At 38.9% G+C, this 14,227-nt stretch overlaps 1 protein-coding gene across 1 annotated transcript in view; it reads right to left on the bottom strand.

The window, feature by feature from the left end:
* Nucleotides 1-14,227, bottom strand: part of LOC139727155 (DNA topoisomerase 3-alpha-like) — a 30,686-nt gene that overhangs the window by 12,561 nt on the left and 3,898 nt on the right. The window contains exons 4-17 of the mRNA XM_071638130.1: nt 13,741-13,849; nt 13,060-13,111; nt 12,256-12,347; nt 11,776-11,946; nt 10,307-10,407; nt 9,702-9,776; nt 8,951-9,033; nt 6,104-6,201; nt 5,714-5,880; nt 4,757-4,933; nt 4,189-4,267; nt 2,571-2,754; nt 1,748-1,835; nt 414-480 (exon numbers count right to left, since the gene is read on the bottom strand). Of these exons, the coding sequence (XP_071494231.1) occupies nt 414-480; nt 1,748-1,835; nt 2,571-2,754; nt 4,189-4,267; nt 4,757-4,933; nt 5,714-5,880; nt 6,104-6,201; nt 8,951-9,033; nt 9,702-9,776; nt 10,307-10,407; nt 11,776-11,946; nt 12,256-12,347; nt 13,060-13,111; nt 13,741-13,849 (1,543 nt within the window). The remainder of the gene's footprint in view (nt 1-413; nt 481-1,747; nt 1,836-2,570; nt 2,755-4,188; nt 4,268-4,756; nt 4,934-5,713; nt 5,881-6,103; nt 6,202-8,950; nt 9,034-9,701; nt 9,777-10,306; nt 10,408-11,775; nt 11,947-12,255; nt 12,348-13,059; nt 13,112-13,740; nt 13,850-14,227) is intronic.

Raw genomic sequence — 14,227 nt, 5'->3', positions numbered from 1 at the left:
CACTTAAAATCCCACCTCCCCCCCCCCCCCCCCCAAACAAAAAACATGCACATACAAACATGACATCAACTGAAGGACAATGCTTCTGACAACCATTGCTCAATGTAGGGAGAGTAAAATGCATTCAACAAAAATATTACACTCTCTCACAAATGATTCTGAAGGTGTACTCATTAATCATGAACCTCTTTCAACCAACCCTGTGTAAATGATTGATTTCAATCCAGTCCAAATTGGGTTTCAACTTTATAGATTAGTCAACTTGCTGAACTACTTTAATTCATATGTATTTAATTTCTAACCTTCAATAATCCACTGCAATACTGATTTCAAATTAATTTTACATGACAGATTCAATTCTGAATTGCTGTGTCAATTCAAACTGAACATTCCCTTTAAGATTAATTTCTCACCAGTAGCATTCTGTGACTGGGCTGGCTGGCCCAAGTACTGCTCCAGGGCATTATCAAGTGTAGTGGCCTGCACAGATAGGTGAAAGCATAGATTCTTGTTAACCCGTCGAGGACGGTTTGATTTTGCTCAAACACGCACTTCCCATAGACACCTGCCCGAGTATACTCGGGACTCGTTCTCAACGGGTTAACTCGTTGAAGACTAGTTCTGAGTGTACTCTGACAGGTGTCTGTAGAAAATGTTATAGCAAACCCAGCTCACCTTCAACAGGTTAAAGAGGGGCAATGCTCATTTCGCTACTATCTACTTTGAGTGTTACACACATTGAATTTCTACCATCAAACAAGTATTTGGCTGGGGTACCAGGGCTCGACACTAACTTTTTTGTTTGGTGGCCCGATGGGGCCACCAAAATCCTCAATTTCAAATTTTTGGTGGCCCGAGAGAAAAATTTGGTGGCCCCGAATCAATAAAAAAAACATTAAAAGAGTCAAATATCTAAGTTTTATCCAGTCATAGTAAGAATTGGAAGATGGACATACATCTACTCATAAATAAACCTCAACAAACTCGCAACACTCACTCTCAGGCACTCATTCAGTCCTTTTCATCCATCCTTTAAACAAAGCGATTATAACTGCTAATTTCCGGCGCAAAAAGTTACGAATTAATTGACATACTTTTCAAAAAATTTTGGTGGCCTGAGGCGGGCCACCAAATTTGCCCTTTTTTGAAATTTGGTGGCCCGACTTTCAGTTTTGGTGGCCCCGGGCCACCGGGCCACCGTTAGTGTCGAGCCCTGTGGGGTACAATGAATGACTTCAATAGTCTTCATTACCAGTCCTAACAACAGCATCACCCTAATTGCAAAATCATGAGATAGAGTAGATTCTGCACAATCGATGCACTTCTGAATGGAAAACAAGACAGTATGACCTGTCATGTCGGCCAAGATCCAAAAAGTTGTTATTGCTGTTCAGAGTGTTTGGAGAAACACCCTTCTTGTTCTCAGAGAGCAATACAAATTGTATCAGTAGCTGATATCCTCTACCATTTTAATACTCACATACCATGCTGACATCTTTTAAAATGTTCAGTATGGCAAAACCAGTGAATGATTGTGATGACTATATGCTACTCAACCTGCTGGATTTAAAAAGGTACTAAGTACACACAGATTTTACTAAAGTGATTTTAGTATTAATGCTACTTAAATCCTGCGGCAAGAAATGAAATGTGATTGTTCTCTCTGAGGACATGAAAACATCCATTCCTTTATGAATGATAAATGATATAAAGATCATGACATGTAGAGTGATTGAAATGCACACACCTTCCTGGCTGCCTCAGTGAAAACTTGCTTGTACTTTTCCACTTGCTCCCCAAGGACTGCGTCAGGATTTTTCTGGCCATCACATATTCTGAAGAAAACACCACATGCAAGGTTTTTGGATGCATATTTGATAACAAACAACAAGGAATTTCCTTAAACATATTTGCCACAAAGATGAGTTCTATCTTGAGGGAGAATGGTTCTACTTTTATGTATCATTTCATGGCATGTTGCATAAGCTCCAATTTTTGCTAGGACTTTCTTCCGAACACAAGTGTTTCAGAATATTTTGAGCATATGTTTTCTATTCTAGATCCCTTCATATTTTGCTGTCTAAAGCACTACTTTATGTTCAACAAAAACACAAGTTTGAATCACCATCCGAAGCTTGCTTGCTTACAAAATCTCTCTTGCCAATCAAAATACAAACTTCTATCAAATCTATCTGTCTGGGTTTTCTTGTTTCTATCTTCACTGCTTATCTTATATTTTCTTAGAAGAACTTTGATATTTTTAGATTTTCTATGACATTTCACACATATAAAAAGTAAGTTACTGATAATATCAGCAGAGATGATGATATATAACATGATATGGCTTCTAAATCACCATTTCTAGAAGTGATAGTAATATCACTAGTGATAATCACTGTCATGATCACGATCATCACCACCAGCTTTGCAAAGGCAATTATTACAAGAAGGATTAAAAGAGCAATATACAGAAGAAGTGAAAGAGGAAGAGGAAGGAGAAGGAGGAGGAGGAGGAGGAGGAGGAGGAGGAGGAGGAAAAAAAATGCACAAAGCACCAACAGGAGACTTACTTCTTGAGGTCAGACTCTAACTCTGCCCTCAGGTTAGGCTTCGAGAGCTCATAGCCCATGTTGTCGTATCCTTCCACCAGCCCCATGCCCAGTTCCCCTGGCACCAGCCTACCGTCTGGCCTCACCCCGACATACAATCTTGACTTGATCGTCTCGATGTGCTCTGCATGGGTAGCGTCAGTGCCTGCCAGGAGCAAGTTAAGGACATGAGTCACACTTTTGTCTCATCAAAGGATAAACTATGGCTGGACATGAAATGACTTAACCCTATTCTAACTGGGTTATTTGAGACCAAGTTTTTACTGGGGGGGGGGGGGGGGGGGTGGTCAATTTGACCCCCCCCCCCCTTCAGATCTCGGCCGCCGATCACCGCAAAATTTTGCCTGAAGATAGAGCCGGATGTCAACTACAAGATTACATGGTCATACAAAAGAAAAATTTTGATTTTCTATTTTTAGTTAATTAATTATGCAAATTTACGCATAAAAATCATATTTTCACCTATAACTCCATTAAAAAGACTGAATGATTGCTAAATTTTTGTGTAAGAGTTCCTCAAGACACACTGAACAATTTTCTTGTAAAAAAATAGCACAATCAAAATAAGTTTCCTTTGTTTTTTATTGTTTTGTTAATTTCTTATGTATTTCATTGTTTTTTTGACCTTTGGTTTTCTATTGTTTATTTGGCCAAAATTTGTTGCAGGCACTTTTTCAAGCTTATCTACATTAAAATTGATTAATTTCAACGGTTAAAAGTTGAAATAATCTAATTTATATCAATTTAACCAAAAAACACAATTTGCATTGGATTTGCACACGATACCATGAATTTGAGCTGTTTTTGGGTTGACATGCATACGCAAAACATTACGTAACTTCAGAACGGTGTACCCGGACATCGCAAATTTGGTCTCAAAATATGCGGGAGACTTCAATGAAAAAAGTCACGAAACGACGTGGTAAAATCTTTGCGCGTTGCGGAATCGCGGCGTGAAATGTCGGGGGGGGGGGGGTCAAATTGACCCCCCCAGTTAGAATAGGGTTAATCCTCTTAATTCTTTTTCTTTCTTTCTTTTTTTCACTGACTACCATGCATAGTCTTTATTGCATACAGGTAAAATGTGCAGCACAGCAAAGTCACCTTAACCATTTTGATATACTGGTTTAAACATCCATTCTGACTACATGTATATCCACATCGACGTTGTTGGATTTAATTCATTCATCATTGCCATCTACATAGATTTCTATAAAAGGAAGTCAATGTAAAAAAAGGTTGAAAATCTAAATAATATCTGCCATGTTTAGGCTTCAATGTTTCACATGATGCATTCTGCATATGTTGCATTGAGAATGTATCCTTCAAATAGTATTAGTCCCAATGACATTTACAGTTGTATTCGGGTTCCATATCTCCTGTGCAGAATAGAGAACAAGCATCATGCAAACAAATCACGCAAATAAACGACTAACATAAATAAAGTTTAACATGAAGGCCAGTTTCCTGTTGAGGAGCAGTGGTGCTACTGTGCAAGATGCTCATGTAGCAAGCAAGTTTCAGGAAACTTATGCTTCATCAAACCCTGGACGGGGAAAACGGGAGGCTGGGAGCTCACCAATGCCATGTTTGTCCATGAGGGAGATCAGGTCTGCTTCTGTGAGGAGGGGTGGTGGCTGGGTCTGACCGTCGGTCATCTGGACAAACATACAGGTACACACAGACAGAATCGGCAACACAATGACATATACAACAATAATCGCAGAATGGTTTCATCAAATTCATATTTTATGTCATATGAAGTGCGAAGATGTCGTCAATTGGAAAATGAATATCAAATAGCTGCGAAATTGGGGCAAAGATCATTTGATCACCTGCCCCACATGTACTGGTAAGGTCCTGCATTCACACAGAAAATCATTGTACTCATTGTCTTTGATTGAAATGAATCAAAAGAAGCATTACCTTATAATGTATGTAACGTATGTAATAAATGTATATTGGCAAATTAATGTATGCTGAATTTGAGATCACGCTCTTTTTAGATTTAAATGTTAGCTTCAGACTATCACTGATTATGTCTTTGCATAGTTTGGGAACATCACATTCAATTCATGACCTACAAAAATAGCATGCAGTATCTAAAACTGCACATTTATTTCCACCTAGTCAAACAGGATTTTCACCTCTATCGTGGTTGGCTCAAACTGCTGTCCCTCTTCAAAGGTTGGAATGGTCTTGGCATTCCAGCGGTCGTAGGGGTAGACGTCGAGGTAGTTACGAGCGATGATCATCAGGCCGGTGGCAGTGAATTCCTCCGATGCTATGGTGATCGCGATGATGGTTTCCTTTCCTTGTGCATCCTGTGAGGGAATGATAGATTAATGTGAGACTAAACTAGAGAGTCAGTAGCCAGATGCAATACATGTATTTGGTATTATATCCTTCACTAATGGCAATCCTGTTCAGTGATTGGTCTGCATGGCATAAGTGACTAAACATAACATTGCTATGATGCTAATAATGTTTAAATAAAATACAGATGGAGAAAAAATGTTATACCATGGCAATCCATTCATGGTGTAGTAAACTTTACCACAAATAGTATAGCATAGATTACATAGACATGCAAATAAATCAATGTGTTTTTTTTTTCTTGACAGGATGTGTAAAATGCTATTGGTACTGGCCTCATAGACCACCCTATAAATCATGTCCACCGCGGTGTTCTTTTTGTCTATGCTGCAATAGACAATCATATACATTCTAATACATTTACTATTTTTAATTCAAAGATTCTTTCATGTTGGAATATACACAAATATAAACTATGCACTGTTTTGAGCCACTAGTGACATTATAGATGACAGAAATTGTACTTTTTTCTTTTGGGCTGGGACCCTCAGAAGATACTGCTTTTCCTGCCTCCATGGAATCCATAATTTCAATTAGAACCTGTAAGTGCAAGGAATATTTCCTGACAATGCCATGCAGAAAAAAAAAATGCAAGTGTTAACCACATAACAGCAAAGTGTGACCACTTAGTCAGGACAGAGTTGCCTCCCCCTCCCCCCCCCCCCCCCCTTATGCTCTGGGGTTTTCCTCAAAGTCTCCTTTAAGCAAGTGCCTGCCACCCAACCTACCTGAGAGCAACAGGCAAGGAAGTGTCGAACCACCAGTTCATAGACCCTCTGCTCATTGCCCTGCAGGTTGCTGGCATGTTTAATGGGGTGGATGGGGGGATGGGCGTGGTCGGTCTTGGTGCCCTGTCTTGGGGTGGGGCCACGCTGAAGTATGCTGCCAGCAAAGGCTGATAGAGGAAAACAAATACATTGCTAATGTAAGTCCACTCCAAAGAGAAGTCAAATCAAGAAATTGAGCAAGTAGTCCTATGAATCTTACAGTGGTTGTGTCAGAGAGCATGATTTGATCTGATTAAATCTGATAACAGTTTAACTTACACATTAAAGTTTGTGGTTCATGAAAAAAACAGATAATGGCCAATACAGACAGCAGATATTCATGAAACTCACCACCCCACTGAGGATCTTGTGTTTGCTTCTCAATCAGAGGCACCAGGTTCAGCTCCTTTGGGAAGATGTTGGTCTCAGTACGAGGGTAGCTGATGTATCTGCAAGGGACACATGTTGTGAAAAAAAAGAAAAAGAATAATGTACTTCATGATTCCTTCTCTTTGTGAAATAGGATCCAGTATATAGTGTAACCCCTATACAGTGCACTCCCGTTATAATGAACACGGTTATAATGAAATGCTGGTTACAACGAAGTAAAATTTCAGGCCGCATCATTTTCCACTCTATGCATTTTTACTGTTTATTTGTTTGGTTATAATGAAATTTCGATCTAACAAAAGAAAACTACCAGTCCCGAGGACTTTGTTATAACGGGAGTCCACTGTATTAAAAACTGAAATTGGACTCATGTAGTGTTTTGCAATGTGATATTGTTCAATGCATGTATTTTATCTATCCTAACAGAGCAGATTAATGACAAAGTTATGAGATGCATTATTTGAGTGTCTCACTCTGCTTCCCATAAAATATCACGGTTCAGCTTTATATCTCTGCTGCTATCTGCAATGTATAAACAACTATACAGAGCTAGAGAAAACAAACATGAAGCAAAGTTGAATGAACGTAGATGCAAATGCTGACTGAAGCCAAATTCCTCTCAAACTCAGTGGAAAGTTAGGAAATTTCTGAGATTCACACCAGACTACACGATAGAAGTCTTATCTTTTGCATTTTAGCTTTCATGCCATTGAACAAACTAGATATGTCCATTGCCGCGCAATGCTATTGTATCCCTCGGCACTAGCAGCAGCTTTTGCTTCATCTTCACGTTTGAGCGAGGACAAAGATCCCCTCCCTTCTTCAAACATAAAGGTGAATATTGCGAAGACGAGGTGCAGCTTAGATCATGGTAGACCTTCATAGCAAATTTGAACAAAATCTATGTAGCCTATAGAGCGCACACAAACCATCCACCAACAATATGACTTTTGACCCTATAAAAGACCGAACACTGGGGTCAGTGTAGATTTTATCATGGTAGACCTTCATACCTAATTTGAACAAAATTTGTCGAGAAATGTAGCCTGTAGAGTGCATATAAACTATCCACCAACAACACGACCTTTGACCCTACAAAGACGGAACACTGGAGGCAGCAGATCCAAAATCTATAGGCTTGTAGATAAAATCATGATAAACCTCCATACCAATTTTGAACATAATCTGTTCACAAATTTAGCCTATAGAGCTCACATACAAACCATCCATCAACAATATGACCTTTGACCCTATAAAAGATGGAACACTGTAGGCGGCACATCCAAAAACTTTCGACTTGTAGCTCATATCATGGTAGACCTTCATACCAAATTTGAACAAAATCCATTTCGAAATGTAGCCTATAGAGCGCACACAAACCATCCACCAACAATATGACCTTTGACCCTATAAAAGACGGAACACTGGGGGCAGCACATCCAAAATCTATAGGCTTGTAGATCATATCATGATAGACCTTCATACCAAATTTGAACAAAATCCGTCGAGAAATGTAGCCTATAGAGCGCACACAAACCATCCACCAACAATATGACCTTTGACCCTATAAAAGATGGAGCACTGGGGGCAGCACATCCAAAATCTATAGGCTTGTAGAGTACATAATGATAAACCTCAATACCAAATTTGAACAAAATCTGTTGACGAATGTGACCTCTCGGGCGCACACAAACTATGCAAAAAAATATGGCATTTTACCCTATAAAAGACGGAACAATGGGGGCAGCATCACCCAAAGTTATAGGTCTGGAGATATTACCAATATGAACCTCCAGACAAAATTTCAATAAAATCTATCCAGGTTTGTGGCCGCTAGAGTGCACACAAGAATGTGATGCTGCGGCGTAACGCTGCTGAATCCAAAGTATCCTCTGCATACATGGCGGGGGATACAATTAATCCAGAGTGGTTCATTTTGCGTATACCCTCCGAATGACTGTCTTCACAACTACATTGATATTGAGAGGCCAAAAATGGTTTCAAATGTGAGTGTCAAAAGACAATAGGCAAATTTCACAACAATTTTACATTATTCAAAACAAATCAAAAGGATCCTTGTACAGTAAGAAAAAGAACAGGAATACATGTGCACATAACTCAGGAAAAATAGCGGAAGACATTTTGAAAGCAAATGACATTTGCAGTTTAGTTAAAGGACAAGTTCACCTTAATAAACATAAGGATTGAGAGAATGCAACAATGCTAGTAGAACACATCAGTGAAAGTTTGAGGAAAATTGGACAATCGATGCAAAAGTTATGAATTTTTAAAATTTTTGTGTTGGAACCGCTGGATGAGGAGACTACTACAGCTTGTGAGTCATATGCGTACAACAGTATAAAGAAAGTATAAAGAAAATTCAACATATTTTCACTTTTTTCACATAATAAAAGAGCACTTGACTTGGCTCTTTCTAAAGGCAGGGGGAATAATATTACCCATAACATTTGTCGGTAACGAGTCGGGGGAATGTGAACTTTTTTCATAAGATAAAATTTTGTGAAATTCTCTTTATATTTTCCTTATATTGTTGTACGCATGTGACATCTAAGTTATTCACACACTGCAGTAGTCTTCTCATCCAGCGGTTACGGCACAAAAACTTCAAAAATTCATAACTTTTGAACGGATTGTCCGATTTTCCTCAATTTTTCAATGATGTGTTCTACTAATATTGCTACATTCTCTCAATCCTTATGTTTATGAAGGTGAACTTGTCCTTTAAAGCACATTTGTGACCACGTAGTAATATAAAATTTGATTGTGAAAAGCACATCCTTTACATACCCCTGCGTGTAGAGCTTCTCTGCAATTTTCATGGCTTGCTGAGCACTGATCTTCAACTTTCTCGAAGCAAGTTTTTCAAGTTCCTAGTGAGGTTAAAGAGCAGTGAGACATTGAGCTCATGTACAGAAAGAGACAAATTGAAGAGAGGGAACACCATACGAGTGAGAAAACATATTGCATATTTACTGCATAGTAAGCAAACGAACTACATTGTAGCATATACCAAAAAGATTCATCATCTCCCCCATGATATGCTACATGTTATCTTAATCTTCATACTTTCCAGTTGCATACATACACTAATTTTCCCTAAATCTAATCGGTCAATCATCCTGTCATATTCTCATAGTGAAATGTACAGTGTAGTGCATACACAAACTCCAGGGCCCCATTTCATAAAAAAAATTTTAGGATAGCAACTCTTGCTGGAATGGCAACTTCCAATAGCAACAGCCAATCAGGAAGCTGGATTCTTGTCATTTCCATGACAATTGTCATCCCAGCAAGAGTTGCTATTATATCAACTTTTTATGAAATGGGGCCCAGAAGAGTATTTGTAGTCATTCTAAAGCAAATGAAGCAACAAGAAATTATCATACTCACAAGGAGAATTAACACAACTTGGTAACACAGTGCTGTAGGTTGAGCTAAACTTTTGCTGCCATTTGAGTGACAAAAGGACAACCAGTGAATGCCGTTTCATCAATTGACTCGTGTCACAGAGTATGGATGTACCGATACACAAACTTACCACAGTATCCAGAGGAAGGGGCCTCCACTTGCTCTTTGGTTTGCTACGCACCTCAACCACAGTAGCCAAGGGATTCTGAATATTCAACAGAGTAGTAACAGGTGGAATGCTCAAAAAGGATCAAGATGATATGTCAAACTTAAATCATTTTTTTTTTTTTTTGAAAACAAGGTAAGAAGGTTACAAAAATAGCATGTGAATGTACACAATCAAATACACACTGCCACATGTCCAAATCAAACTGTATTAAGCGCATGTGCATGATGTAATACATATATTGCAAGCTGTATCATTTTATGTTATCACTTTACTTAGGATACCTTGTAAATCAAGTTACTTCTGTCAGTGTATTACAATTTCATATGAACTCATGCCTGGACAGTGAAGAGTAGAAAGGTTACACTCAGCAAACACAAATTTTACCTGAATGTGCACAACTGAAACAATATGTCGTGCGTACTGAATTGAAGTTAACAAAAATAAAATATCAATCAATCAATCAATCAATCAATCAATCAATCACAGTTTCACTTAAAGTTCCTGGGTTAGCTCTTCCGTAAGCATATGCACAGTAAACCTACCGGGAATATTCTGAGTTGACTTACCTCTGTACATATGTCATAGAACACTTGGCAGGCCAGCTGGTCAAACAATCGGTGTCTCTTCCAGTTGAAGTCCACCAAACCCTCTTCTGTCTGGTGGGAAACTGTCCATCAACAAATATAAGATATGAAAACAGATCAGAACTCAAAAATATGCACATAGTCCCATCCAAATACAGCCATGCTGGAACTATGTATGTGATCAACATTTGTAAAATGATTCCAGAATTGATTACATCTGACCACTAACACAATTCATTTGGATTTCCGGCAGTTGGCGGAAACATAGCGGAATTTTTTAAAAGCAGCAAAAGTGGGAAACTGTGCTTCAACACATATAGGGTGGGACATCCAATTACCGGACGCTTTTTTTCGTGGCTTTGAATTCCGTACTCAGAGGATGAAATTTTGGCTAAAAATAACACCACTTATTCACAGACTTCTGAAAATTACGGATTCAGCCAACTTATGTCAATTGTTCGCTCCAGCTTTTAGAAAATATGCTTCAAACATACCCCTCTAAAAAAGTTGTCTTTTTGCGCGGTGCAAAATCGCATTGTATTACCGGACGCGATTTTCGCAATGAAATAATCGACATCTTTCGCACCTAGTCCTTGCACCAGAATCACAATTTATCCCACAAATCACCGTACAAATTCTCATCGAGCGGATGACAAGGAAAAAATCGGCAAATGAGGTTCAAATTTCGTATTTTACAGTAAAATGTCTGTCTTGAACATTTCGAACAGTTGCACGCAATAAAACCATGTGAGAAATCGACAACTGGTTAGACTCTGTTTCTAGTTTACGTGCTTTGTCTATGGGACCTGCACGCGCGGGTGACGAGTTGCGGGCCCCTTGGCGCACAACTATTCCACATCGTTCGCATTTTGAGGACGAGAGCTGCAAATTTCCGATATCGATCAGTGAACTTTTGGTTCTATTGGCATCTTCAGCATTTTTCCTGTATGTGAGTGGGATTTCATAGAATTTCAGTCACGAAATGTGATTCAAACATGCATAAATATTAACTATGACGAGGTGTGGGTCACTCAACTATAAATTTGAGGTAAAGTGTGAATTTCTTCGTGTTTTTACAATTTTATGTTGCGTTTTTTGCGATTTCGGTCAACACAAAGTTCTGTGAGGCTAATCTACGAAGTCTCGCGCGTACAGAATGTCATTAGTATGCAAAACTGTGCGTGTCCGGTAATATCATGGTGTCCGGTGACACCATGCTTGCCTATACTACTGAATATATGACAACAGATCAGAATTCAGTTCTTGTCATCCCATTTCATAACAAACCTAACTGCCATGTATGCAAATACTTTGTCCTTGCAAATACAACAATGTTGAAAACTATGTAATCAACATTTGTAAATTAATTCAAGAATGAATTGTAACTGACCACTACTACAAATTAATTTCAAGTTATTCCTGGTAGATGGCAACCTTGTGGTTCAAAATACCTTTGATCTTGTAGAAAGTCTCTGGGATGAAGGCCTCCACCTGTTTGTAGCGCTCCACCACGAAGCCCAGGGTGGGGAACTGGCAGGAGCCAAAGCTGATGAGCTGATTGGCCAGAAGTTCTGGGAAGACTCTCTGGAGGCGGAGGGTCTGAAACCTGGTGAACGCTGCACCTGGATATTCAATTGCAGATGGATACTGGTATGAATGATGTTGCTTGGTGACTCAAAACTATAAAGATCAACTTAATGCACACAGATAGAGAAAACTGACCAAATGTGCCAGTTGACTGGTCAAAGAGACATTTAGTCAAATTCAATGGTTCATGCCTCACAAGGCTATTACCAAGATTAGGCTGGTAAGAGGAATGTGTAGTCCTTGATGATGATGATGATGATGATGATGATGATGATGATGATGATGATGATGATGATGATGATGACGATATTGATAAGGGACTTATAGAGGTCTATTTCTCCTACCTATCCTGAGATCAAGCTGTTGCCTGACATCCACTGCTTGAGACACCCGCTGGTCAGGTCTGCCCAGATTACGACATGCATTGGCAATGGATCTGCAATCAGAAGAAACAAACAAACGAAGGATGGAATTGGGGGAGAGCACTATCACATAGCACATCGTACCACTCCAAAGAAACAGGAAGAGGTGTGACATGAAGTAGTGGACTAAGCATTCACACTTAAGTTGATAGACATGGATTGATGGATGAAAGCATATTCTATGAAAGCACAAAGGATCATTCTTTATTATTTTTCATATATATTTCATAATGTAACACGTTCATTCTTACACAAAACTTGAACATGGAAAGAAGTACCATGTGCTGCCTGTTGCCTTGTGGCAAAAGGTACAAGGATGCATGAACAGTCACATGATGGAGAAACCAGATTGGACTACATGCTAGATTCTTGTGTATAACATTTATCTGCGGTATGCGAACATTGTTATGCATTGAAGTACATTGTACATAGTCATTCATCAAGTCACAGTCAAATATTTGCAATTCTAAATTAAAAGAAAATGAGAAATATACTACATGCTTTATAGTAATATCCTTTTCATTTCATGACTAAAATTCACAGAGATATAGATTTTCCACTTTGGTTAGGAAAGAAATTGTAATTAACCCGTTGAAGACGAGTCCCACGTATACTCGGGGAGGTGCCTACGGGAAATGCATGTTATAGCAAAATCAAACCGTCCTCAACGGGTTAAGTTTGCTGTAGCATGTACAATGTCCAAAGCATACTATGTTTTATACTTACTGGGGAGTAATTTCAGAGAACCTTGCACGATACACCTGAAGGTTTGGTTTCACTGTTAGAATAGATAGAAGAGAACGAGATGTACCTCATGGTGCATAAATGATTCGTCAATGCATTTACTAGTATATGATTTAGAACAGAATGAAATAAAGAGAAATGCTTGCTGAAATCTCTTTTGGCATATCAGCAGCAAAACACATGCAGCATCCGTGTTTAGACAAGTCACATTCCATAAACCACAAATAGCGACATCTTGGACCAAGCAGGGCATTTCTTTACAGTGAAGCTCACATCACAGTTCACGGATAAAGAAACAGCCTTTGAATACATGACAATTACTGATGAAATGAAGGAAGACAGCTGTGTCTGGTGTCTGCACTCCAAAAGAAACCCTCACCAGACTTTATTTTCACTTGAAAGGAATGCAAAGTAGCGTATCTTCCACCCACAATTTGTGACTGCATAACATAAAGGGAAGTACAAATTGTACAATCGACCATGAGATACAAGTGTAACTTGAGAACCTTTCAGAAAAATGAAGGAAATATTAACTTAATTAGAATTAAATATTACTCCTCACCCAAAGATACTGACAACCATTAAATTTGCAATTAATGAATATTCAAATCTGAAAAACTGATGAGATTAAACAACAATTTTAAGAAGAACTTTTGAAGGTACCTGCTTTGCAGACATCTATGACCTCATATCCGATGTTCTCTCCTTCTCTGTCACAATCTGTCCATACAACCAGAATCTCCGCACTCCTTGCCTCACGCTCTAGAGTTCTCTGCAAAGCAGAAAGCAGCAAGGAATATGAAGTGACGGAAATATCACATTCGCCAATAAAAACGCAGTGTGCAGATATGGTTACAGCTCGTTATTCCGAAGGATTGTTATTCCGAAGACTCTTTATTCCTAAGATTCGTTATTCCGAAGGTTCATTGTTCCGAATTTCATTTTTGGATTAACCGATCTTCGGAAAACGGAACCTTTGGAATAACGCCACAAATTTTCGGATTAACGAACCCTTTTTCATTTTCGGATTAACGAACCTCTAGGTATAGGGAATTTGCGTGTTTCGGATTAACGACCCTTCGGAACAACGAACCTTCGGAATAGCGAACCTTTGGAATAACGAACAGCACCCGCAGATATATAGCAAAAA

The sequence above is a fragment of the Diadema antillarum genome, unplaced genomic scaffold (genome assembly GCF_040938485.1).
Source record: "Diadema antillarum isolate AM-2024a unplaced genomic scaffold, OU_Dant_1.0 seq00000121_RagTag, whole genome shotgun sequence".
Taxonomy (NCBI): domain Eukaryota; kingdom Metazoa; phylum Echinodermata; class Echinoidea; order Diadematoida; family Diadematidae; genus Diadema; species Diadema antillarum.
Note: the sequence above shows the minus strand (reverse complement) of the source record. Positions and strands in the feature narration are given on the sequence as shown.